The sequence below is a fragment of the Alosa sapidissima genome, chromosome 20 (assembly GCF_018492685.1).
Source record: "Alosa sapidissima isolate fAloSap1 chromosome 20, fAloSap1.pri, whole genome shotgun sequence".
Classification (NCBI taxonomy): domain Eukaryota; kingdom Metazoa; phylum Chordata; class Actinopteri; order Clupeiformes; family Clupeidae; genus Alosa; species Alosa sapidissima.
Genome location: NC_055976.1, coordinates 12,408,991 through 12,436,571, shown reverse-complemented (window position 1 = coordinate 12,436,571; position 27,581 = coordinate 12,408,991). Strand labels below are relative to the sequence as shown.

Genomic DNA, 27,581 nt, shown 5'->3' with positions numbered 1-27,581 from the left:
ATATTAGACTTTAATTAGTACATTAAACTCTCCTTTCAGCCTTTGGTTGTTTTAAACAACACTGTACTAACCATACTCCTCTGTTGTGATTGTGATTGGTTTGTGGGTTTTCTGTGAGGGTGGCCAGCTAGATCTACAGAGCAAATATTCAAATGGGTTCAGAGCATGATACAATACAGCATAGTGAAATAACAACACAAAGCTGAGAATAGAAGTGATTTTTCTCAAATGATTACGTTAACAAAACATTCTCATACACACACTTGTCATTTTGAAAGGTTAATTTGACAATAGTTGATTGGATTAGTCCACAACCTTGTCTTCAGATGATTCAGGCGATTTCTCACAAAGCTCTGCAAAAGGAAATAGAGATCAGTAGAGTAGAAGACAGCAATGACTATTGCAAATACAGTAGCTAATAAAACATGCACACATGCATGCACGCACTTAAGTATAGTTAACTATACGCATGAATTGTAGCTTTTACCCTAAAGGTAGGAAGGTAACAGCTTCCCTAACTGGATCTACTGCTATTCAGATAAGTATGGTAGACCAACCCCACCTGTGACTCCATCATATGCATAATGGGCTGGTCCAATCCATCCCAAACACTCCGCTTGTTTCTGAACATTTACAAAGTCTGTGGCTGATGCTTTACTTGACCGGCCTATAAGAAACACAATTGTAAACAATAACATCCTCTTTTTTATGTTCATGAATAGTGCAGCTTCTTCTACAGGTTCAGTGTTCAATGCATGTATTCAGGTGTCATTAAATGCAGTATGTCCAAATGTCCCTAAAGATCCACAAAGCATCTCTCTCTATGCCCATAATTTGGACAAAGTTAAAGAGAAGCATGGCTGATAATTTCACATGGATGGAAGAGCTATCAGTCTGGATGGCCTGTAACAATTTTCAAGTAGGTCTGTTGGCTTTGGATAATAATTTACTGCTTGTCTTTTTATACAAACGTTTTGTAAGCTACTTTAGGCAAAAACAACATACCTGCCAAAATGTTGAACTTTAAAGTATAGAGAATGTTTTAAAATGTACCAAACATGTAGAGTGCCCAGATGTTCTGGTCCCCACTTTGACTTTTGCTATACATAACGAGGATGTCTGTGCCCGAGGGCAAAAACCAGCCCTCTGTGGTCATCAGGTGCCCTGCATACATGGCTGAAACCAATTCATTAAGGCTTTAGTTTATCATACAGGTTATCAGACAGATAATATAGGTTAAGTAATAAAGGACAAAATCTAGGCCCAAACATTGAGCTCTAAGTCCACACATTAGGCTCATAGGAATCACACATCATGACAACAGCAGCATTATTTTTCAAGATGGCACTATGTCCAACTGTAATCACACAACCAAGGACATCCTACAGATGATAACATATAGAACTATAATAGAACTATAATTAGTGGATATATTACACAAAATGTAAAAATGCCCCTATTAAGTACATCAGGATGAATGACAGTGTTCCCGATCTTGTATGCACAGGTGCTGATACTGATACGCAAATGGAAGAGAGCAGTGTTCATTCTCATGTATATATTATATCTGCAGTTCCATGGACTTCAGACTGAGAAAAGCTCACCAGATCCGCGGAAAACGCTGTCCGAGATGGTGCCGTTACTGCTGGTGATCATGCACTGTCCATTCCTGTTGAGAAGAGGAACATGTATGCCCATGAGCTGCACAGTAAAATTGGGTTAGATGATTGTCAAACTAGGTTTGATTTGATGAGAGATCCTGAAAAAGCAATGGTATTGCTGTAACTGTAAAAAACAGCAACAATAGCAAATGTAAATGATCACTACTGTCTACATTATGGGCCAGTTTTTACAATTTAGGAGCTAGAGATTTGAGATTTATCTGAAAAGCTACATGGTGTTATTCCAGAATACCGGTATGTGTACTTTGAACAAAGGCTTATAGGTACAACTACTAAATAGCTATAAATAGCCTACAGAGCCAAATCTTGCCTAAACAAGTCTGAAATGTGTGTAGTGCACTGTTTAACCCATACTATAGTGTCTAGGACATACATGTACCTAACTGTACTCCTCTATTTGAAATATGTTAATATAATGAGAGATGGGCAATGAATTAACTCACTTTTACTTGTTACTTTGCCAGCAGGTGGTTCAAAAGCTGTAGTATTGCACGGTATGACTGTGCATCCACTGCTACAAATACTATGGGCTCTAGTTTAAATTAGGGCAAAGTCTAAAGTCTAACTAGACTAATTTAATAATGAGGAAAACTCTATTTGCCAAGTTAATGCCATGAGTGAGATCCTATAGGCACAAATATCGTTGGTCGCACATGCCACATGATAGCTTTAGTTCATAGCAAAGATTTTAGAGCGCTTTAGAATCTTTGGTTTATACTTTGATCGCTGATTGAAGTGCCATTTAAATTAGGGGCCAATTTCTTGTGCACTTGGCCAACCACACTTACAGCCTATTCCCTTGGCTTATAGAGATCATATCTGTCTCGGGGGAAAGTGTCCAACCCATCCAACCGCTACTGGCAATCTTCAGTAAGTCATGGAAGATCTTATGGTCTACGAACCCCATCAGGAACACCCACCGCCCCATCAACTGCACAAGAAAAATAAATAATTTTCATTCTGGATATTGAAAATCTCCTGAAAGCCTGTCTTTGCTTTTGTTTGTGTATGCAAACATGGAGAAGTGCATGCCTTTATCTACACAATATGTGTAATGCATTCAGTGATTGTGTGTGTGTGTGTGTGGACATCTGACTCACCTGTGTTGTGTTCTTGATTTCTTGATGTTTGATAAGGGGCTCACACATTAGCTTGTGCTTAGGGTCACAAAGCTCTTGACAAAAAAAAAACAAAACATAAAACCATGACAAACAGATCATGATGACCATCCCACATGAAACAACAGCCACAAATGTCATCCCTCCAATATTTCCAATGGGCATCTGGAACAAGATCCTTTGGTTTATATATTTTCCAATCTGTTGCTCTAGGGAAGGTGTTTGATATGACATTACTACAAACCTTTACTTACAGTAGCTTGTTCAACTGTCCCCATTCTCCCCTATCGTTTATATACTGTATGTGTTGCTTTAATGCTAAAATTACACTAAAACTGTGGGTCACTCACCCGTAACTCCGTCATAGGTGTATGGGGCTGGGCTGGAGTAGCCCAGGCACTCCGCTTGTCTCTGGAACGCTTGCTGCTCTGTCTCCGACAGCTTAGCCGAACGCCCTTCAGAAGGCCAAATACATAACCAATAAAATAATCAAGAACTGCTTCATGATGATGCATTACATTAAAAAAAATGCCTGAATGTCATGTAGATCAGATTTATGGGACGTTTTTGACATGGATGCTTGAAAGCATGGCTAACCATTTTAAATGTGGAAGCTTGGCCAGCAGTTGGTCCCACACTGAATCCTCCATTGCATAGCAGATAAATCATGAGCTCATTTGAAACAGCGAGAGGAGAGGAAGACTGAGGGAAAGGGGGATATTAATCATACCAAAGAGGTAGAGTGAAGTGATGTTCAGGTCCACCATTTTGTGTTTCACGGTAAGGTAGTCCAAGCCAGATGGCAAGATGGTCACTTCAAAAATCAACAGGTTCCCCTCAGCCATTTCTGTTAAAATGTAAGGTTTTTAATCAACAATTAGATGATTCATGCACAGACTGTAGAAACTGAGTTCTGTGAAAGTGTTACACTCAGTGGGTTCATATTGTATCTTGTCATTGTAACACTGGTCCATGACCTCAAACGTGTATGGATGTCTCCTATGATATACATCTCCATATCCTATTCCCTAGGCCCTGATCATAATGTGATAGCATATGTGTTTATACACAACACACGACTTAAAGGGGTGGTTCAGGATTTTGGACATAGGACCTCATTTCCAAGTTAGCAAGTGGGTAATTTATCAGTGGAGACTGTTTTCAACACATTTTATCCAGTCCTTAGTTGGAGAGTTTGCAGGTGCTAGACTAGCGCAAGTCAACAGTATGTATTAGCCTGCCACTAAAAACCCTCTCTTACCCACTCCACAGTACACCCAAGGCAAATAAATTATAACGCCAGACTATCGATGTAAATGTCTGTGTTGATAGAATAGTGTTAGAAATAAAACTACCCTTGCATCGCATTGCAATAGTGATACATTTTTTCTCTGAAGTTGGTAGTAGGCATATAAGCAACGGCAGCGGAGGACTGATATTATCTAGGCTATTACTAGGTGTCTCAATTAGAGTGTGCTTCTCTGTTTACTTTTCGGCGCAGTACTACTAACTGGAGCAAGTAAAATTCTGCCACTGCTGAGAAACTAGTCCCTCAAAATGTAATGTGATCATTGAAATGCAAAGATAGGGACTTCCGTTTCTGCACCCTGGCTGATGGCTGTACTGTGATCAGGCTGCCAACCCCATGGACCCCTAAACCTATAATAACGAACTAATTCGAGTGATATTTTATAATAAACACATTGTGAAGACATTGAGAATCGCGCAATGAGGTCGAATTTGCGGATTTATGGTGTGAAAGAGGGGACGGAGGGCAGCGCCAATGTGTGCGACTTCACAGAGAAACTACTGAAGACTGCTCTCGGTCTCCCCGCAGAGGAAGAATTGGGCATAGAGCGTGCCCACAGATCCCTCGTCTCAAGGTCTGCGTCAAAAGCCCCAAGATCCATCATAGTGAAGTTCCATCACTTCCAAACTAAGCCGCGAATCCTGTTTAAATGTTGGAATATGAAGAATGTGCAGTATGAGGGCTCTCAGATCAGGATGGACAATGATTACTCGGCGACAGTTCAAAGACGACGAGTGGAGTACACCGAGATCAAACGGCAGCTAAAAGAACGCAGCATCAATTTCAGGTCTGGATATCCGGCGACGTTACGAGTCTATCTCGAGGAGGGAGAGAAGACTTTCAACTCAGCATGGGAGGCCGCGGAACAACTGAAACAATTGGGGATCAGCGTGATACTATCCGAAGAAGAGTTGATGGACAAAGAACTGCATCAGCTGGGATGGTCCACTAGACACAACCAAGATAAAGAGCCTATTTCGTGGACCTTGGTGAGAGATATTCAATCACTCTCCGGCTGAAAGTGAGTATGGCGAGTTATTGCATTCTGCCAATCTTTTGAAAACTCTGGACTAAAATAACATCTGAAAGAATCTCTAAGTAAACAGATCTGGAACAACAAATAAAGCAACTTGAAAGACAACACAAGATAAGTGCATCCATTGATAATTTCAATAAACTTAAGCAAGTAAAGCAAGAGATGGAAAATCTATTGACAGGAAAAGTTGAAAGAAATTTAAGGTATTTAAAGCAGAAATACTATGAGCATGGCAACAGGGCAAGCCGTTTATGGGCATCTCAGTTGAGGAAGAAATGTAGCAGCACCACTGTCCAAAAAATTAAAAACTAGATGTACCGCAGAGCGGTACAAAATATGACCGCCGCCCAGTCCAGCAAATTTTTTCCACAAAAATAAATCACGCTGAAAGGCCTATATGATTCTAACTGTCTCACTAAATTGCATTATCCACACTCAATTCTCACTGGTATCTGCTAGACAACAAGTACCAAAACATGATTAGTTCATAGATTTCACATGTAAAATTCATTTTATACAACCCCACCCCCATCTTGCCTGTTCATGATTCTGAGAAATTCTTGAATTGTGTGCATGTGTGCGTTTATGTGTGTGTGTGTGTGTGCGTGCTTGTGTGTTTGCCTGCGTATGTGTGTTTGTGCATGTGCATGCATGCGTACATATGTCTACTGTGTGAGTATGTGTCATACGTATGATAACTGTGAATGTATGTGTGTGCGTGTGTATCTGTTTATGCACATGTGTGCACATGGAATGGGTTAACATGACCCCTGGAGGCAAACATACGGAAAAAAATTGGTCATCCTAGGCCCTACGGTTCTCAAGATATTCACAGAAAACTGTGTCTGCCCTACCCTCCTTTCGGTGGGTCCAGTACAGCGGGGGGGCTACAGATCAAAACAAAAAAACGATGGTTCCATGCTATCCATGTGGGGTTACATGCCCACCAAGTTTCGTGTACCCCGGTCTTTCAGTGTCCCGGGAATCCTTGTTGGTGTACGGTCACTAAATGTACACATAAATTATTTTATTGTAAGGCCCCCCCATGAACGAAAGTTCACAAAACTTGGCATGCATTCGGAGGGTGTCATAATGATCCTACACTTTCAATTTCGTGCAGTTTTGACCATGTCAGCCAGAGATATTGTGATGAAAACACCTAATTTTTTGCTTTTTAATTTTTAACTAGGTGGCGCTATACATGAAATAAGTGGTAATGGGATGGGTTGACATGCCCCCTTAAGACCAACATACAAAAAAGGTGGACCTCCTAGGCCCTACGGTTCTCGAGATATTCACAGAAAACTGTCTCCGGCCACCTACAGGCCAGTTGGTGTATAGTAACATAAATTAATTTATTGTGTGGCCCCCCATTAACGGAATTCCACGAAACTTGGCGTGCATTCAGAGGGTGTCATAATGATCCTACACTTCCAATTTCGTGCAGTTTTGACTATGTTAGGTCACAGATACCTGCGATTACAACACCTCATTTTTACTTTTTTGTGTTTAACTAGGTGGCGCTATACATGAAATGAGTGGTTATGGAATGGGTTGACATGGCCCCTTTAGATCAACATACAAAAAAAATGGTCCTCCTAAACCTTACGGTTCTCGAGATATTCACAGAAAACTGTGTCTGCCCTACCCTCCTTTCGGGGGGTGCAGTCCAGCGGGGGGGCTACAGATCAAAACGAAAAACGATGGTTCCATGCTATCCATATGGGGTTACATTCCCACCAAATTTCGTCTACCCCGGTCTTTCAGTGTCCCGGGAATCCTTGACGGAAATTTGGACATGCGAAAAAGAAAAAAAAAGAAAAAAAAAGATCGCCGCTTCGCTGCGGTCATAATAATACTCCAGATAACTTGTTTGTTAATACACCAAATGAAATCTCAGATGTTTTTGCTGAATTCTATAAAGATCTGTACTCAGATAAAGACACAGATAGTAATCCAGATTTAATAAATGCGTATTTAAAGATACAACTCCCAAAATTAGACGAAAATACATCTGAAAATATAGACAAACCCATAACAAAACAAGAAATAGAGGAGGCAATTCGCAATTTGAAAAACAATAAAAGCCCAGGCACAGATGGGTATAACAATGAATTTTATAAGACGTTTGTAGATCTTGTCAGTCCTATTCTAGAAAGGGTATTCTCTTATGCCCTTGAGAAGAGGGAGCTACCCTCAACATGGAAGGACGCAATAATTTCAGTGATACTTAAGGGGAACACGCCAGGGCTGCCCACTCTCGCCATTACTCTTTGCATTGTTTATTGAACCTTTAGCACAGACAATAAGGGAAGACACACTTATTAAGGGGATTGAAGTAGGAGAGGAGGTACATAAAATCTCATTGTATGCCGACGACGTGCTTGTATATATCTCAGAACCATTATCCTCTGTCCGCAGACTGATGCAGAACTTCATCACCTTTGGGAAAATATCAGGTTACAAGGTTAATGTAAATAAAACTGAAGCTTTGGCTATGAATACACTTATTACCCAACAGATAAGGGATGCTTTTTCATTTAAATGGCCCAAGGATGGAATTACATATTTAGGGACCACAATTCCTCAAAATATAGATAGGTTATTCAACGCCAATTTTAGTAAACTGATAAATAAAATATCTGCTGATCTGGACAGATGGAATGTACTCCCTTTTTCTATTTCTGGTAGAATAGAGTGTATAAGGATGAATGTACTTCCAAAACTTTTATTTCTTTTCCAAGCCCTGCCTCTTGTACTCCCAAATAATACATTGACCACTTTAGATCGACTTATTTCCAGATTTATCTGGCAAGGGAAAAGGCCAAGAGTCAGATATAAATTGCTACAACTACCTAAAAGCCAGGGAGGTTGTGGTTTGCCCAACCTGAAAAATACTGGTGGGCCTGTCAATTGAGGGCACTAATTGTATGGATGGCAGACAAGACAGACACCAGATGGCTAGAGATTGAGAAGAACTCCTGCTCTTCAATGCAACTATCAGTAATACCTTTTACAAGTAATAAGGACATAGATGATTCACTCAGTAGATGGTCCAAAACTACACTTAAAGCTTGGAGGGAGGTGCAAAAATCGTATAGTCTCCCTGTAACATCAGGTCTTTCCAGCATTGCCTATCTTAAAGATTTCATTCCTCTCCAGCTGGATTCAGGATACAAAAGGTGGAAACACCTAAATCTTAATTTTGTACATCAGCTTCTTGGAGTCACAGAGCTGAAATCATTTGAAGAATTAGTGGAAGAGTTTAACATACCTAAAACAGACTTTTTCAGATATCTTCAAATTAGAAGCTTTTTGACAAAACATCCTGACTGGGATAAGATACAGTACATAGAGCTGATAGTAGCATAGAGAAATACTTGACAAAAATTCAAACACAAGGAAACATAGGAAAGCCTATCTCTATTTTGTACAAAATATTTTCCAGCATGGATCAGGCAAACAACCTTCCTGTCAAAGAAAAATGGGAAAAAGAGTTTGGTATGCTATGGAAGACATTGTATGTGTTTGGTATGCTAATCATGGAAGACACATGGGAGACTGTCTCTTTGCATAAGTTCATAAGTTCTTTAGAACGCCCTACATCCTCTCCCAATTTAATCCAAACCAGTCAGGGGCCTGTTGGAGAGCATGTGGGGAACAATGTGCTAACCACCTTCACATATTCTGGAGCTGCCCAGTCTTAAAGGACTTCTGGAAGGAGACATTTGACTCTATAGATAACATCTTCAGCTGTACAATAGTGAGGGGTCCGCTCTTGGCCATTCTGGGCGCAGTTCAGACTGAGGCAATGAATATACTTGTTACATATTCTTCTTGTTGCAGCTAAGAAGTCAATCACCCTTAGCTGGCTTAAGGTGGAACCACCAAGATATGACACCTGGCTGGACATAGTTAGGGGAATATACACAATGGAGAAGATAACATTTCAATTAAGACTACAGGAGGAGCAATTCCAGGAATGGTGGGCTCCATGGTTGAAGGTTATGGAGGGGGAGAACTGTTCTGCTTGAGTATGGGGTTTCTAGTTGGGACTATTTCATGCAGCTTACAGTAAGATGGTGTATATAGTGATTGGAGGAGACCTATTATGCATCTGCTTATGGTGTGTGTCTTGTTTTGTTTTGTTTTGTTTGGTTTTGTTCTGTAGTTTTGTTTCCTTTTTATAATGCTTCTTTGTTGGTTGGTTGGTCTTTTGATTTTTACTGTGATTGTAATCTTTTATATGAGGATTTCATTTTGTGGGTATGTGATATTTAATTTATGTCTAAAGATTTAGAGGAGAACTTTTTGTGAATGATATGAAAATCCATCCAATAAAAAATTTAAGTTGCAAAAAAAAAAAGAAATGCAAAGATAGAATAATGTTAGAAATAAAACTATCAACACAGATACTTACATTGATGGTCTGGCGTTACAATTTATTTGCCTCGGGTGTACTGTGGAGTGGGTAAGACTGTTTTTAATGGCAGGCTAACGTTGCACCCATAACTTACGCTTTGCATGCAATACACCGCTTTTAAGGGTGATATTGGAAGTGGCGAATTCACATTTCCCATCGCTGTGGGGAAAATAACAACATATCAATATCCATTCACATTATAAGTAAAAATGAATTCTTTTGAATTATTTTAATTAATTTCTAAGCTTAATGCTTATTCAAAATTCTGTGTTTGTGTGTGTTGGGGGTGGTGGGGGCGGTAAATCCTTACATCTTATTGCCGTGACTCATGATGAATGATTCTGCCTGGCCGGAGGGTGTCAGAGTTATCCAGGAGCTGTTAGACACTTTCAGAATGTTTCGGAACGACTGATTATCACTGAAGCCCGACAGGAACCACCACTTCCCCATCATCTATCAACACAGAGCATTAGACCACTTGGACCATTGGGGTACAGTAGTCTTTTTGGTAACACTTTATAATAACTATACACAATTCATCATTTATTAACCTGTTACGTATTAGTTAATGGTTTGTTTATCATTAGTAATTTATTGTTCATATATAATTTATCATCAGTAAAGCATTTGTTCACACAATTATACATGGTTTGTTCATAGTAAATAAGCCTATCCAATTTTGTAAGTACATGATTTATATGTAATAAATAATGAAACAACCACTTATAAATAAAATCATTTTCCCATTCCAGTTGCAAACTATTACAAAATGCTTTGTTCATCATTTGTAAAGCATTGCTCCTATGCTAATTCTCATAAATAAAGTATTTGTACACACAGTGTTTTGTTCATAATAAATAATAATAAGTCAATATGTTTATACATTATTGTTAATATTTAATAAATTATGCAATCATATTTTTTTGATTAAGTAATATTTTCATTATTTAACAGTTACATACACATGCACTAATAATTAGTTAGGGTGAGGATACATATTTTATAAACCACTTGGGTAACACTTTATTTTAATGTGTCGCTGTTACAGTGTACCTACCTAATTAGGTACAGTGGTACAACCTGTGTAACAACATGTACTATAAGGTACTATCATTGTACTTGCATTATGTATTTGTGGGTACCTACATATAGTTGTTACATTGTAATACTGAGTGCTTTTACAAAACTTTGCCAATTTGTCTAAATTTTCATCAGAGGCAAAGAGCTGACCTGAGACCTGCTGGATGGGGTAAATCTGGTCATGATAGATTTGATACACAAATCATTCTTAGCTCCAGTCAAGGCCTCATTGTCTTCAGTGTACATGTAACAGCTGTGCTGCTACAACCTTGTTACTCTTTGATACAGTGGAATAAACCTATTAAGTGTACCAGTTAATTACTTACATGTACATATGACATGTATGTTATGTCTTCGATGTCTTGGAACAGGTCTACTAATTCACATGTTCTGTGTGGTGTAACAGCAGACATGTTTCAACACTTCAATTACAGGATGCATGACATCATTGACAGGATGTATATAATATGTATGTACTTAACTGGTAATGTAAGTACTTAACTGGTACACTTTATTTTAATGGGTTTATTCCACTGTATCAAAATAGTAATACATGTGTACCAACACAGTTGATACATGTACTACAGTATGTAGGGTAATGGCAGACATGTTCCAAGACACCAATGACACAACATACATGTAATATGTAATTGTAAGTACTTAATTGGTACACTTCATTTTAATGGCTTTGTGCCACTGTATCAAAGAGCAATAAGTGTGTACCAACACAGTTGATATATGTACTATGTAGTGAATTAGTAGACCTGTTCCAAGACATCGAAGACACAACACAACATACATGTCATATGTACATGTAAGTAATTAACTGGTACACTTAATAGGTTTATTCCACTGTATCAAAGAGTAACAAGGTTGCAGCAGCACAGGTTGGAGCTAAGAATGGTTTGTATATCAAATCTATCATGACCAGATTTCTAGATAACTGGTCTCAGGTCAGCTCTTTGCCTCTGATGAAAATTTAGACAAATTGGCAAAGTTTTGTAAAAGCACTCAGTATTACAATGTAACAACTATATGTAGGTACCCACAAATACATAATGCAAGTACAATGATAGTACCTGATAGTACATGTTGTTACACAGGTTGTACCACTGTACCTAATTAGGTAGGTACACTGTAACAGCGACACATTAAAATAAAGTGTTACCACCACTTGTTAATACTATAATTCATGATTAATTCAGGAGTTGTATGCCTTGCAACACAGTTACAAATGAGTTATAAAGTTTACATTTGCATTCATAAGTTATCATAAGTGACCACTGCAGTAGTGGTTGTATTTGAGGAGAATGACAGATGTCTTGATTAGGCATCATATACATAATACAAAACACTTCAAGTCATGTAAAAACAAATTACATAACCCAAAGCAATATGAAAATGGTAACACAAAACAAAATCAGATAGATAGGTACTGTTACATTTTCTAATTGACAGTGTTAGTGTGTGAGTTGGCTTATGTTTGAATGGTTTGAAGTAACTGTATGTGTGTGAATCCCTCACCGGTGTTAGGTCCTCCACATGGAGAGGTTTGACAAGCTCCTCGCAAACGGGGGCTGCTCTAGTAAGGGCCAACAGAGCAAAGATGGTCGAGGCTATCGTCAGGACACACATGGCAAAGGTTTCTGCGAGGAAGATAATTCTGTGACTGCGGCTTGGCTTTCAAAGACCCAACTTAGATGGCCCTCTAACTAGCCAACAGGATGGTGTCCCCCGAGTGACGTAACATGTAGATTGCGCCTTGTCAAAGTTCATGTTGATCTGTCATGGGTTCTCATGTTGATCTCAATTAGCCAATATACTGCCAGTTTGATCCTCACGTTGGGCACTCCAGGCTATTGGCATAAGGTCAATGATTGCTTATGGGTTCAACTGAACTTTGAGCCATGGGACACAATGAACTCAAGAGTAAATCAACAGATTTTTAACATGCTTTATTTGTGTATTGACAGGAAAATAGTGGAGCTACTGCAGTTTATGTTCTGTGGGTTAGATTTCAGTTTCGTAGCATAGACCTACGGATCTTAGGTATTACAAACATTTTAAAGACATCAAGCTTGGCAAAGACCTTGTCTGGTCTTGCAGGAATCTGTTCTGGGATAAGAATATTATTTTTTGTTAAAGGTCATGCATGTGTGTGTGTTGGGGATCCTTTCTTCACTTCCAAGCATTGACATTGAACTTAAATTGGTACATTAAACTCTAACTGAATCCTTTCAGAAATACAGCAATCACATATTTCTTGCAAACAAAGGATGACTGTCTGTGTTGTGTAATACTAATGATGTCAACACAGCCTTTGGTTGTGTTAAACACTGTACTAACCATATTCCTCTGTTGTGATTGGTTTGTGGGTTTTCTGTGAGGGTGGCCAGCTAGATCTACAGAGCAAATGAAATTTCTGAAATGATTTGAAAGGTTAATTCCACAACAGTTGATTGAATTAGTCCACAACCTTGTCTCCAGATGATTCAGGCGAATTCTCACAAAGCTCTGCGAAAAGAAATAGAGTGCAGTAGGGTAGCAGACAGCAATGTTGCAAATAAAACACACACACACACATTTATGTATAGTTAACTATACATCTGTATTGTTAACTAACTTTAACCATAAAGGTAAGAGCTCCCCTAACTGCTTTGAATCTACTGCTATTCAGATAAGTATGGTAGACCAACCCCACCTGTGACTCCATCATATGTATAATGGGCTGGTCCAATCCATCCCAAACACTCCGCTTGTTTCTGGACATTTAAAAAGTCTGTGGCTGATGCTTTACTTGACCGACCTATAAGAAACACAAAACATTACAATAACATCCTCTTTATTTATGTTCATGAATAGTGCAGCTTTTTATACAGGTTTAGTGTTTAATGCATGTATTCAGGTGTCATTAAATGTAGGATGTCCAAATGTCCCTAAAGATCAACAAAGCATCTATTTATCTCTCTATGCCCATAATTTGGACACGTAGGTCTGTTGGCTTGGCTTTTTATTAAAATGTTTGGTAAGCCACTTTGGACAAAAGCAAATACCTCCCAAAATTTTGAACTTTAAAATATAGAAAACATTTTTAAAAATGTACCAAACATGTAGAGTGCCCGGATGTTCTGGTCCCCACTTTGACTTTTGCTATACATAACGAGGATGTCTGTGTCCGAGGGCAAAAACCACCCCTCAGTGGTCATCAGGTGCCCTGCATACATGGCTGAAACCAATTCATTAAGGCTTTGGTTTATCATACAGGTTATCAGACAGATAATATAGGTTAAGTTACAAATAATACAGGACAAGATCTGGGCCCAAACATTGAGCTGTTAGGCCACACATTAGGCTCTTAGGAATCACTGACAACAGTAGCATTATTTTTCATGATTGCTTGTTGGCACTATGATTGCTTATTGGCCATCTGTAATCACATAACCAAGGACATCCTATAGATGATAAAATATAGAATTATAACAGAACTATCAGATGAATGACATCAGGATGAATGACAGTGTTGTATACTGTTAAAAGTTGTATCAGCCATATCAGGCCCAAGAAAGGCCCCCAGACTGCCTTCGAGTTTCTTATGTTCTTATGTTCTTAGTTACTTTGTCCTTGTGCGACGCTAAGTCTCATGCTCATTATGCCATGTTGGAATTGTTTTCAGAAGAAAGTTTATTACTCAGCAGTAAAGTGAGTTGTGAGTTTATGATGCCAGTCACAAATTGTTATTTCTCAGAAAATAGAAAAGGTTCATATAAAGGCTTAAAATGCTTCCAGTGTAACGTTATTTGATGTCAAAGTGACGCCAAAATGAATGGGGGTCAATGGAATGCTAGCTCGAAGTGGTCGACTTCTAGCCTCAGAGAGAACCGCCCATAGTGGCTACGCTTTCCGAGCGTTCGCCTACCCCCTTGGCAAAATCTATCTCCAAAGAGCTATATCTATACTGACAAGATAATATTTCACAATTTTCACGACATTTGTCAGGCTGCCGCTCTTGAAGTTGCATGGCTGGTTTTCTCAGTAGCGACTCTCTATGTCTCTATAGCTATGCTAGGTGAATGTTTTTATATATTTGCAGTTAAACCCTTAAAGCCAGTCAGCACTTCTATATGTGATAATTACTTTATGTTAAACAGAGCTCCCGACAGCCCTTTTACCAGAGACTCAATACTGTAAAAAGGCCAAACTTTCATGCAGAATATTCCAGAGACTTCAGACTGAGAAGAACTCACCAGATCCGCGGAAAACGCTGTCCGAGATGGTGCCGTTACTGCTGGTGATCATGCACTGTCCATTCCTGTGGAGAAGAGGAACATGTATGCCCATGAGCTGCACAGTAAAATTGGGTTGGATGAATGTCAAACTAGGTGAGTATTTGATTAGATGTGTTGTCCCTATCTGGACACAGAGATGTGTTAAAAAACAATGCAAATTGTGTTGTTTTCAATGCAAGTTATTTTCAACACATTTTGTGTAACAAATAAAAAAGGAACAACACAGACGTGTGTTGTCCCTATCTGGACACAGAGATGTGTTAAAGCAAAACAAGTTGTGTTGTTTTCAACACATTTGTTTTAAGAGTATACTGAAAAAGCAATGGGATATTACAGAATATGTGCACTTACATATACAACTAGATACATACCCTACAGAGCCAAATCTCGTCTAAAAAAAGTATTTTCCAGAAGTGTGTGTAGTGCACTGTTTAATCTATACCATAGTGACAAGGATATACATGTACCTAACTGTACTCCTCCATCTGAAATGTGTTAATATAATGAGATATAATGATTTTATGTTATTTTGCCAGCAGGTGGTTGAAAAGCTGTAGTATTGCACTGTATGACTGTGCATCCACTGCCACAAATACTATGGGCTCTAGTTTAAATTAGGGCAAAGTAGAAAGTCTAACTAAAGCTAATTTAATAATGAGGCAAATTCTATTTTCCAATGCAATGCCATGAGAAGATCCTATAGGCACACATATCAGTGGATCAGCTCAATGGTCCCACATGCCACATGATAGCTTTAGTTTATAGCAAAGAGCGCTCTAGAATCATTAGTTTATACTTTGATCGCTAAATAAAGTGCCCACCATTTAAATTAGGGCCCAATTTCTTGTGCACTTGGCCAACCACACTTACAGCCTATTCCCTTGGCTTATAGAGATCGTATCTGTCTCGGGGGAAAGTGTCCAACCCATCCAACCGCTACTGGCGTTCTTCAGTAAGTCATGGAAGATCTTATGGTCTACGAACCCCATCAGGAACACCCACCGCCCCATCAACTGCACAAGAAAAATAAATAATTTTCATTCTGGATATTGAAAATCTCCTGAAAGCCTGTCTTTGCTTTTGTTTGTGTATGCAAACATGGAGAAGTGCATGCCTTTATCTACATAATGTGTGTAATCCATTCAGTGTGTGTGTGTGTGTGTGTGTGTACATCTGACTCACCTGTGTTGTGTTCTTGATTTCTTGATGTTTGATAAGGGGCTCACACATTAGATTGTGCTTAGCCTGGTCACAAAGCTCTTAGCAAAAAAAAATCAGAAAACCATGACAAACAGTTCATGATCACCATCCCGCATGAAACAACAGCCACAAATGTCATCCCTCCACTATTTCCAATGGCTATCAGGAACAAGATAAACTTCATTGGTTTATATATTGTTCAATCTGTTGCTCTGGGGAAGGCGTTTTATGTTTGATATATGACATTACTATAAGGCTACGTTTACACGGCTATTTTCATAAATGGACATTTCGTCAGTTTTCAGAAAAGTGTTCGTTTACACTAACCCATGTATATATGCCGTCAAGAGCATGCCAACCTGTAGGTGGCAGTGTAACGACAAGCTCAAACTCACGTAAGCCAATCAGAATCCCGAAAATAGCAACAACAGCAACGAATCACTTCCTCTTTGTCTTTTAAACTGTAACTGTTGAAATTGCAAACAGATGAAAAGAGTTTGCACCAACATAAATGCAACTGCTACTCTGAATGCATCCATGATCATCATTAACGTTTTTCATGTGACGTATTCTAGGTTCTATAGCTTTGTTTACATCCACCTGGTAGGCAAGGGACAAGTTGAACCCATTGAACATCGTTGTCTGCAGCTGCCTCTCAGTTAGGGTGACCAGACGACCGAAAAATTCGGGACAGTCCCGATATCCAAGCAGTTGTCCCAAATCCCTAATCCGGCCCTAATTGTCCCGAAAATGATACTCAATCAGAATACTGAGTATTTATTTTCTGATAAACATTAAAAACTGTCCGTAAAGAGGTTGAGTCGACTGCACGCAGCCCCCTATGGCAGCTAAGTGTCTGGATGCAGCCCCGGCTACTTTGTTTCTTTTTTGACGTTCTATCATTAGGCGCAAATATGCACTGATTTTAGCTCATTTTCATTCATTCCTTGACATGGCTGATGTACCGGAACCCCAACACGCCGCTAAAAAGCAAAAGCGTCTATGCAGGTACCAGGAGGAGTGGGTGGGGAGGTACCTGTGGATTGACAAAGCCTTAAGCGACGACCTTTTTGTCCCCTTTCTGTTTTATAGACTAGGCCTAGATGAAGAGAGCACAAGCTGCAGCAGCCGCAAAGCTAAGAGGACATTGAATGTGCAGGCAGCGCAGCAGGCAGAGCACGCAGTGATTAATTGGTCGCATCATGTGTGCAAAAAAAGGTCGGAAGTTCGGCCTAATGTCCGATGTCGTTTTAACATAATCTACTTAATCTAACAATTATTTTGTATTCTTACTTAATGACCCATAATTTTGGCAAGGCTTGTTATTAGGGTTAGGCTATTATTCTTATTCTGAAAGGTCTGATTTGCACTGTTACTGCAGTCATTGTTTTTTTTTCTTCCCACAATGACATTTTGAGTTCATGATTTCTCTGTTGTATTTTGAGGCAGACCTGATGGTTGAATAAAAATGTGTTTTGGTACAGATCTGAAAATTCATTATATTTTATAATAGTCTATGTAGGCCTACAACCCCCAATGCAATGTCAACATTTCAGGCATCAATAAAGGTGATGATGAAACATTATCCCATTGTTCAATATTTGATAGCCTGTCACAGGAACGTTATTTCGCTAAAATCGCCCTGATTTGGTGCATCGATAACGTTATGGGAGAACCTGCGTCAGTCAGCATCATGAATCCTGTAACATATTATAACATATAACAGCGATGGCTTATTCAAAGACGATCTGCATGGATATATAACCACCCAGAAAAACTCAGAATGTGAGTGATAAAGTTCATTAGTTGTATGAAACTTTTTATTAGTTATCCATTGCAGCATCGGCTATATTAGGCTGTTACGCTAGCTCAGCCTTTAAATATGCTGTTATTGTGGTCATGTGGACTTGATTAAACGGGTAAAGATAATTCATAAACTGCTTATTTCTTACATGACTGAATCAGTAGCCTAGGTTCAACAGTGGTGTTTGAAGTTGCTGTGTTAAGTTGTTGTGTGTGATGATCGCTAAACAATTCATAGGATCAAATCAGTTTATTTTGACATACAGGAGTTAGCCTAACTGACCTGTAGGCTATAGCACATAAGCCTATTCTGTTTTCATTTATTAGCATTTGTTGTATTTATATAATCAAATGACACTCATGATAACTTGAACTAGAAGGACAGAAGGTGATTGATGTCCACAAGCACGAATTTCCCGAGACAAATTAGAACAAACTGTTCCGGTAAAAATATTCTTGCCATGTTTAAAATGCTGCACTTTTTCCCTTCATAGCCTATCTCTGGCAATTCATTTTTGAATGACTGTAGGTATTTTAGCCTACGTCTTCATAGACAGTAGCCTAGGCTACACCATTAGGCCATCTTGAGAATAAAAGACTTCACAGCTGCTAACGATCATCCTCCACAACCATGAGGATAGGTAGGCTAAACGGTCGTTCGTCGCCTTTTTGCTTCTTATTGTAAAACCAACTGTTAGGGCCTACACAAGTGGTCGGCATCCCGGTCAATATTTGATATTAAGGGGCCGTTTATACGAGAACGATTGCGAAGGAAGACGACAAAATATTTTATCATAAGGGCCTTTCGTTTACACGGCGACCCCGCCATCGGGGCTTGAAGACGCAAAAATCTGAAGACTCCTTCCAGAGTGTAGAGTTTTGAAGACGACCCGGGTTGCGTCTCCGTCTAAACGGCTAAACTAAAGATCCTTGATTACCTCTCTGGCTAAACTGTCAAATTAGAATGTCTGCGTGTGACGTACCGGGGTTCTATCACACCACCACCCAGCGGTCTGGAATGCATATCACATACTCTTGCGTCTTCATATAAACAAAGATTTCCCTCTGAGAATGCTCGTCTAAACGCGAATAAAAAAATGAAGACGAGACGCCACTTCTGCGTCTTCTCTTTTCATCGTCACCTTATAAACGTAGCCTAAAATTTCAATTTTGAAGCTATTTGTAACTATGTGTAGCCTATGCAACCCGACTGTTGTAGGCTTGCCTACCACTCTGCAGTGCCTTGCCTACCATTCTTTCCTACCACTCTAGTTGTTAAAAAACAGTGACGTAACATTAGAATGGAGGTGCAAAATCTTAATAGCCAAATGAAAATGTAGGCTAAACAGAAGTTGCACTTTTGGCGCAGGCGCATAGGCCTAATGTAACGTTGGCTGCCTAAACCTCCGTTTTTGTCAGTTTACATGCAAACGTGCAACCGAAGTTTTCCAATATCTCTGTTTGCGGGGGGATAAAACCTCCGTTTGCGTCTAAATGACAGGGTCAAACGCAGAAAAACATCACCAGTTGCATCGTTTTCATTGGAGATTATGATCGATCGTCTATGACAGTGATAGTCACGGTGCGTCTGTGAATGGAGGTGCGTGTATACAACGGTGTCCACTAAGCATACCATGCTTGTTTCGACCCTCTGCCCAACATAGCTTGGAGGTTGCAGTGGTAATCGAGATGATAGTGTCCGTAATGGATGTGGTACAGACAGCAGGGCTAGTAAAAATAGGGCTCTAAAGAACTACAAAGTCATCCGCAATATGATGCGAACTTCTGGGTACTGCAGATTACCCGCGATAGGAACTGTTTGACCAGAATACTTTATTGTAGGCCTATATTGTAGTAATCTATTACTAAACCACAACATCTTAGGTGTTGGTATACATCTTAGGTGTTTTCCTGTTAATTTGTTATGTGGGTAATATGAAAAAAGGAAAGTAAACCTGCTTAAATATGTTCATCCAGTATTTACTGAAAGGTGCATAATTTGAGGCGCTTGCCATCCAGTGACAAATTAGATGGGTAAATGTACCCCCTTCATAAACTTTTGTTTTACTCAAAGATTTTTACATTTACAGTAGGACTTTATCTCTGACCACTTTCAAGCCATGGCCTTTTGAAATTTTGATATAAAAATCCAATGGTGTTGCTTTCTTAACCCTGATGCCTAGTTTGCCAGGTTTAAAAAAGTTATGAGAGGAAATATTTTTATTTGGTGTGAAACACACACACATACCTGTTTTTATGTTTTTCATTTATTTTATAATTTGTATTAATATTTATTTTATCATTATTTTATTTATAAGCTAAGGTTGCTAGCACAGGTGTCTAAAACTAGATAAAAACACTTGCACTTTCTGTTTGCAGTTTTTCTGTTTTGTGTGGTATTTGAAAAAAAGAACATTGCATTTTCAGAAATAGCCGGCCCTCCAATCAGATGACGTTGGCAGAATTGGCCCACAGCTCATTTGAGTTTGAGACCCCTGACCTAAGCCTTTACTTAGTGGGCCTACTCTGCGAGAGATCTGCCGCTGCCTAGGGCTGGGATAAACGATTATTTTTTAAACGATTAATCTAGCGATTATTTTTCCGATGCATCGATTAATCTAACGATTCATTTTTTCAGTCTGATTCGATTTGATTATCGATTATCTCCCCATTAATTCACTAATAGCAACTTATACATGTTTATTTACATATCTGAATGAAAAAACATGAATTCTTTAACATTGCAATATATGTTTATTGCTCTTAAGATTCCAAAATAAAAGACTGAAGTGCAAGTAACTACAAGTGCATTCTTAGTCAGAGGTAGCGTTCAATAAAGTTCAGTAGGTCTGTCTAATTGAGTGCCTGTCTTTTTAAGATGTTCGTGTGGGAATCCTTGCAATTAACATTAACACAGTTAAAAGGCTGCTGATGTGTGGATGCAATTCATAACGTAGTTAGTTCAAATAACAGTTCGTACTTCTCCTTTGGACAAGCACTTTTGAGTCTTGGAAAACACTTTTCCATTTCCATCGGGATTTTGCAAACAGAGTCAATAAAATGAGCCCTGCATGAGTAATACAAGCAGCTGCAAGTAAGCATGCTAAACTTGACATCCAAACAGTATTCTAACGTTAGCTTTGAGATAGGGCTACTGCTTGATTGCATACTGTAACTTAACTTCGTTTAGTCTCCTCAATGTACTATGTTGTGATAAGACCTTAGCAGAGTTTACTTTAACTTGCAGCGGTTTTGAACAAATTTGCGCAGCATGGTCACGATGCTAAGCGGATTTAATAGCAATTTAGCCCACTGTGTTCTATGCAATGCTTCTATGTGGCAACAACAATCCTTCAACAATCGTGAATATTTTGTTAAATGCACATGCAGAGGAGGAGCAGCGGGCTCAATACGAGAGAGAGCGGGCGGGGCGAGGAAAGGCTGTGTGAGTAAAAAGTGCAGCTCAATGAAATTATTTTATCTTATCTTTCATTTAAATAGCAGGCCTACAACATAGAACATCAATGTGTGGTGGCCGGTTTTGATTTTGCGGTGCCCAGCCACAGATTAGTCAACGTATCGAAAACACTGAAGGTGTAAAATTAAAAATATTTAGCAGCACACGTTATGCTTGACGAATCGACGCTCATATTTTGCGTCGACGTATTTTTTGCGTCGACGTCATCGATAACGTCGACGCGTTGTCCCAGCCCTACCGCTGCCGAAACCACCGAGCTGCGGCTGACCTGCGAGCTACCATGGTAGCATCTAACGTTATGCCTGGAGTCTAGCCTGACGAGCCAGACCCACATTAAAATGTAGGGTCTGGACACTCACCGTTCGCAGTGCTCAGTCCGAGGGGCGGGATAATCAGTTGTCTTTCAAATTCCCTCTGCACGCAATAGGACAGCGGCAGCGCTATGAGTCCCATGCGTTTCCCACCAGCGGAGCTAGTTGGCTAGTTCAAACGTTTGCCAACTTAATAAAAGCTTAACTCGTGTCACACTGTTCGCCAGCAGCAACATCCATCTTATTTGTTTTCAAGTAGCAGGGAATTCAAGCCAAACCGTTGCAACTCTGCCATCAATCATTATGTTAAGCCCACCTAACGACTCTATACACGATTTCATTGGCCTGATTAAGTTTCGATTTCTGGAGCTCACAAGCCAACGGAGAGTTGCTAGACTAGCCATGGCAGCAAATGTAATTCGCTGCCGCTAGGGGCGCGTCTAGATTTCTAGGCTACCTGGAGTCTGGATTGAGTAAGGAACTCTGATAACAACGTCACAAACTATGAAACAAACTGTCGCTGTCAAAATCCACCGAGCTGTTGATCAACAAGATTGTCCATGACTTCAGATGGTTCTGTGCTTCCAGTGCTCTCCAGATTGCCAGTAAATCCTCTGGGTTGGTCAGTTATAAACGCAAGTCATCATTGTCCTTGGACATTTTTCAGCCGGTTAGATGCAACCAATTGGACTAATTTAACATGAAATTTCCTTTTTTACATTTATTTTCTTTTTTACTTTTTATTGTTTGTTAATTTGTTTGTTGTCTGTCTTGTACAGTATGTCTTGGTGTCACCAGTACGCTGGCAACTACGACACTCCGTCAGGCATGTTTTGTCTTGTGTGTCATTTGTTATTTTTTAAATTTGTTTGTCATGTCTTGGTGTCACGTAGCCTGACGAGCCAGACCCACATCAAGATGTAGGGTCTGGGATCTTACCATTGACAGTGCTCAATCCGAGGGGCGGGATAAGTGGTTGTCTTTCAAATTCCCTCTGCACGCAATAGGATGGCGCTACAACTCATGCGTTTTCCCACCAGCGGAGCTAGTTGGCTAGTTGATCAAACTTTTGCCAACTTAAAAAAAAAACCTTAACTCCAGTCGGGATTCAAAGACCGCTGTTCACCAGCAGCAACATCCAATTCACGGGGAACTGTCGCAACTCTGCCGTCATTATGTTTAGCCCGTCCACCGACTCTATACACGATGTGATTGGCCTGACCGAAGTTTGGTTTTTCCAGCTCGCAAGCCAATGGATAGTTGCTAGACTACCCTGGCGCTAGGGTGCGTCTAGATTTCTAGGCTAGGTGTCACGGGTACACTGACGACAACACCCCTCTGTCCGACATCTTTTGTCCTGTGTGTCAATGTCTTGTTTGTGGAGTGCTTTGGGTTGCCCTCTGTCCATACAAAAATGTGCTATATAAATAAAAGTGCCTTGACTTGACTTTACTTGTTCATACCTCTGCCTAGCTAGATAACACAATAGGAATTCCCTTTTTTGTCCTACCTGTGACAACAATGTTGCAAAGTACAATACCAGGCATTCGGAGTGCGTATCAAAGTGTGTGTTGCTTTAATGTGGCAAGTAAACCCCAGAAAAGGCAAAATGTCAGGAAAGTTGTGGGTCACTAACCCGTAACTCCGTTGTATGTGTATGGGGCTGGGCTGGAGTAACCCAGGCACTCCGCTTGTCTCTGGAACGCTTGCTGCTCCGTCTCCGACAGCTTAGCTGAACGCCCTTCAGGAGGCCAAATACATAACCAATAAAATAATCAAGAACTGCTTCATGAAGATGCATTACAGAAAAAAACAAATGCCTGAATGTCATGTTGATCAGATTTATGGGACGTTGTTGACATGGATGCTTGAAAGCATGGCTAACCATCTTAAATGTGGAACCGTGGTCAGCAGTTGGTCCCGCACTGAATTCTCCATTGCATAGCAGTTAAATCATGAGCTCATTTGAAACAGCGGGAGGAGAGGAAGACTGAGGGAAAGGGGGAAATGAATAATACCAAAGATGTAGAATGAGCTGATGTTGATGTCCACCATTTTATGATTCATTTTCATGGTAAGGTAGTCCGAGCCAGATGGCAAGATGGTCACTTCAGTAATCACTGGATGCCCCTCAAACATTTCTGTCAAAATGTGAGGTTTTTAATCAACAAATAAATGATTCATGCATAGACTGTATAAATTGAGTTCTGTGAAAGTGTTACACTCAGTGGGTTCATTTTGTATCTTGTCATTTACTGGTCCATGATCTCAAACGTGTATGGATGTCTCCTATGCTATATTCAATCTCCATATCCTATTACCTAGGCCTATGATAATAATAATGTGAGGGAAAATAGCATGTGTTTATACATAACACACCACTTAAGACACAGCAAATTATGTTTTAAGTTGAATATTTAAGTGTGTTGCACCCATAACTTACGTATCACACGCAATTCACTTCTTTTGAGGGTGATATTGGAAGTGGTGAATTCACATTTCCCATCGCTGTGGGGAAAATAACAACATATCAATATCATTCACATGATCAGTACAGTACAAACTAGATGTACCACAAAGCGGTACACAAATGTGACCGCCGCTCAGTCCTGCACATTTTCGCCACTTCACTAGCTTGGTGGTCATAATTATTCATTAAGCTTATTTAAAATTGTGTGTGTGTGTGTGTGGGGGGGGGGGGGGGGGGGGTAAATCCTTACATCTTATTGCCGTGACTCATGATGAATGATTCTGCCTGGCCGGAGGGTGTCAGAGTTATCCAGGAGCTGTTAACCACTTTCAGAATGTCTCGGAACAACCGATTATCATTGAAGCCCGACAGGAACCACCACTTCCCCATCATCTATCAACACAGAGCATTAGACCACTTGGACCATTGGGATACAGTAGCATTTATTCCTTAAAGTTGCTATGTGGAGATTTTATTTTGTTTAAAACATGTACAAATTACCTATATGCAGATTACCTATCAACAGAATGTGAAGAAACTACTGTTTTAACATGAAGTCAAAAATGTGTATGTTCTCTGTTATCCAGATATCCACTAAGGTTATCATACAAAGCACTGGTCATATCCCTTGTTGTAGCACACGTGGTGCTGTATTAAATTCCACGCAGGTCAATGGACGAGTGCCATATGGCTGCTTTCATGACAACTCAAAGTCTACTACAAGCCTATCAACACGTGGGTTAGACTGACCACTGCAGTAGTGGTTGTAGTTGAGGAGAATGATCTCTTGTTTAGCCATCAGATACATAAACACTTCAGAGGGGTATTTCACAAAGGCAGAATTAAGACATCCAAGATAAGTGATAAAGCGAGGTTTGACATAGCGTTGTCTGGTCATCCTAGCTCAACTCATTTCACTAACGGCAATCCAGGATCAGTAGGAGCGACTATGTCAAGCCAGGTGTAATTCAGGATGTGTGCGCGTTCTCGTTTCTGCCCCAAAGAACTCACGGTTGGAATAAAAAAGACGCGGAAAATAGCGTCATTCTCACAAAGTGAACAGCCGCTTTTGATATAGACTAACAATGAAGTAAAGTTGTCCTTTTTGGAATGGGGAATCATGGCTATTTCTGTAAAACAGCAGGAGTAGGCATGGTAGACCAACTGAATGCAAATTTACGTATGCACCCACGTGTGAGTGCTTCCTTGTCTCGACACGCAACGTCATTAAAAAAAACACTTTCCATTACAAAGATGCACATAGTATGATATACCTTTATATTATAGTTGAAAACACCTTCGAAAACTTGCCCCTCCACTTCCAATCAACTACAGTAGGCTATTCATCAAACGTCTAATAAAATAAGCAAACAATGAGTACCTAGTCGTATGTTAATAATTATAAGGCTATCACAATTAAAATAATAACCATATGGTAGTAGGCAGACAATCTGTTTTGTTTTGCGAGCAAATACATTTAGCAAATAGTTTTTAAATGGAATAAAACTCTTTAAAAATGAGCACAGAGGTCTGATGTGAATGACAGCTGAACCAATAAGACAACATAATTACCATTAGAATTAACTTAGCTTGGCTGTTAGCCTGGTCGGGACCAGGCTAGGTGCAGAGAATAAATCCCCATGGTAACTTATGTGCCATCTCTTTTGTGAAACCAAGTCTAGGCTAAATTCATCCAGGATAACCAAAAAATCCCAGCTTAATCCCTATCTAGATTTTGTGAAATACCCCTCAGGTCATGCAAACAAAGACAACATAACCAATGTAATTAATATGAAAGTAGTAACACAAAACAAAATCAGAGAGACAGGTATTGCTACATTTTCTAAATGATGGTGAGTGAGTGTGCGTGTGAGTTGGCTTGTTTTTCAATGGCTTTCCAAGAAGTAAGTGTGTGTGTGAGTGTGAATCCCTCACCGGAGTTAGGTCCTCCACATGGAGGGGTTTGACAAGCTCCTCGCAAACGGGGGCTGCTCCAGTAAAGGCCAGCAGAGCGAAGATGGTCGAGGCTATCGTCAGGACACACATGGCAAAGGTTTCTGCAATGAATAGAATTCTGTGACTGATGCTTGGCTTTTAAAGACCCAACCTGGATGGCCCTCTAACTAGTCAACAGGATGGTATCCCCAGAGTGACGTAATATGCAGATTGTGCCTTGCCAAGGTTCATGATGATCTGTCATGAGTTCAAGATTTGTTTTGCAATCACTTGGATTTCTGTCCATTGAACGAGATATCTCCATCAGACAGGGTCCTGCCAGTTTCTGGGTTTCGATTCATCATGTTAGATTTTCCAGGCTATTGCAACAAGGTCAACTTTGAGCCAAGGGACACAACAAGTCACGAATAGAATAGATTTCTTAAATACTTTCTTTGTGTTTGTGTGTGTGTGTTTGTGTGTGTGTGTGTCTGTGTGTCTGTGTGTGTGTGTGTGTGTGTGTGTGTGTGTGTCTGTGTGTGTGTGTGTGTGTGTGTAATGTTCCATCAGATTTATCCATAGCTATTTGTAGACTACTAGCCTGGCCTTGGCCTGTCTACGTACTTCCGGTCGATTTCTTTTCCCTACAGTACTCCGTCTGGAATAGGTTGATTCACGCTCGTTTACTTCGGCAGTTGGGCAGCCGACCAACCAGCGAACAGTGGGCGTCCCTGAGAGCGATTACGTACCCAGGCATGGTGTTTCAATTACTACGTCCCCGCCCCTGAAGCAGAATACATCAACGTAGGGAGCAAAAATGACTTATACTTATGAAATCTTTGAGCAAATGTAAATAATAGTTTAGCCTATTAACAGGAGTGTCATGAACGAAGTCACAGTGGAGTAGGATGTTATATCGTCAGCTAAACTTTAGTCATAGATTTTGTCACTAAAGGCTATGAACGTACCCGAGTCAAACTGTAGTTTAGTAGGCTACATGGTCGGGTCAAAATCGCTATTTTTCAAACACTAAGAAGGCTCGACATAACTTGAAACTTTGATCGAAGCATCATCAGTGTCTCTACATATGAACTCGAGCATTAAGAACATTGTTCGTGTACACATAGTTTACTAAAAAGAAAGATTTTGGACAACTCACTCCTTGCAAGATGGCAAGATGGCAGCGAGCAGAAAAAATAAGTGAGTTGTTCAAAATCTCTCTTTTAGTAAACTCTGTGTACACCAACAATGTTCTCAATGCTCGAGTTCATGTGTAGAGACACTGATGATACTTCGATCAAAGTTTCATGTTGTGTCAAGCCTTCATAGCATTTGAAAAATAGCGATTTTGATGCGATTGTATCAAAAAAGTAATAGCCCTATAGGAATCCCATTCAAAAGGTCATTTCACCCGAAAACGACAACGCATACAAGCTTAAAAGTGGCGCTT

At 39.9% G+C, this 27,581-nt stretch overlaps 2 protein-coding genes across 2 annotated transcripts; both read right to left on the bottom strand.

The window, feature by feature from the left end:
* Positions 1-257: 257 nt before the first annotated feature.
* Positions 258-12,449, bottom strand: LOC121694430 (saxitoxin and tetrodotoxin-binding protein 1-like). The gene is made up of 11 exons (XM_042074597.1): positions 12,173-12,449; positions 9,879-10,021; positions 9,663-9,727; positions 3,531-3,647; positions 3,151-3,255; positions 2,783-2,856; positions 2,471-2,613; positions 1,605-1,669; positions 1,054-1,176; positions 563-667; positions 258-353 (listed from the first exon to the last, which is right to left on the bottom strand). The coding sequence occupies exons 1-11, from the start codon at positions 12,281-12,283 to the stop codon at positions 304-306; spliced, it is 1,101 nt and encodes a 366-aa protein (XP_041930531.1). The 5' UTR covers positions 12,284-12,449; the 3' UTR covers positions 258-303.
* A 139-nt stretch (positions 12,450-12,588) lies between these two features.
* On the bottom strand, positions 12,589-26,284 carry LOC121694429 (saxitoxin and tetrodotoxin-binding protein 1-like). The gene is made up of 11 exons (XM_042074596.1): positions 26,132-26,284; positions 24,447-24,589; positions 24,170-24,234; positions 23,745-23,867; positions 23,363-23,467; positions 16,117-16,193; positions 15,805-15,947; positions 14,893-14,957; positions 13,752-13,874; positions 13,350-13,454; positions 12,589-13,162 (listed from the first exon to the last, which is right to left on the bottom strand). Exons 1-11 carry the CDS (start codon positions 26,240-26,242, stop codon positions 13,113-13,115), a joined length of 1,110 nt encoding a protein of 369 aa, XP_041930530.1. The 5' UTR covers positions 26,243-26,284; the 3' UTR covers positions 12,589-13,112.
* Between the last annotated feature and the right edge of the window lie 1,297 nt (positions 26,285-27,581).

Coding starts and splice junctions, on each gene's coding strand:
- LOC121694430 (XM_042074597.1), bottom strand. CDS start 12,283: ATGTGTGTCCTGACGATAGCCTCGACCATCTTTGCTCTGTTGGCCCTT. Junction 1,670..2,470: donor ATAAGCCAAGGGAATAGGCT/GTAAGTGTGGTT, acceptor TCTTCTCAACAG/GAATGGACAGTGCATGATCA. Junction 668..1,053: donor CTGGGCACTCTACATGTTTG/GTACATTTTAAA, acceptor TGTTTCTTATAG/GCCGGTCAAGTAAAGCATCA.
- LOC121694429 (XM_042074596.1), bottom strand. CDS start 26,242: ATGTGTGTCCTGACGATAGCCTCGACCATCTTCGCTCTGCTGGCCTTT. Junction 24,235..24,446: donor ATGAGTCACGGCAATAAGAT/GTAAGGATTTAC, acceptor TTTTCCCCACAG/CGATGGGAAATGTGAATTCA. Junction 23,468..23,744: donor CAGCTCATTCTACATCTTTG/GTATTATTCATT, acceptor GGCCTCCTGAAG/GGCGTTCAGCTAAGCTGTCG.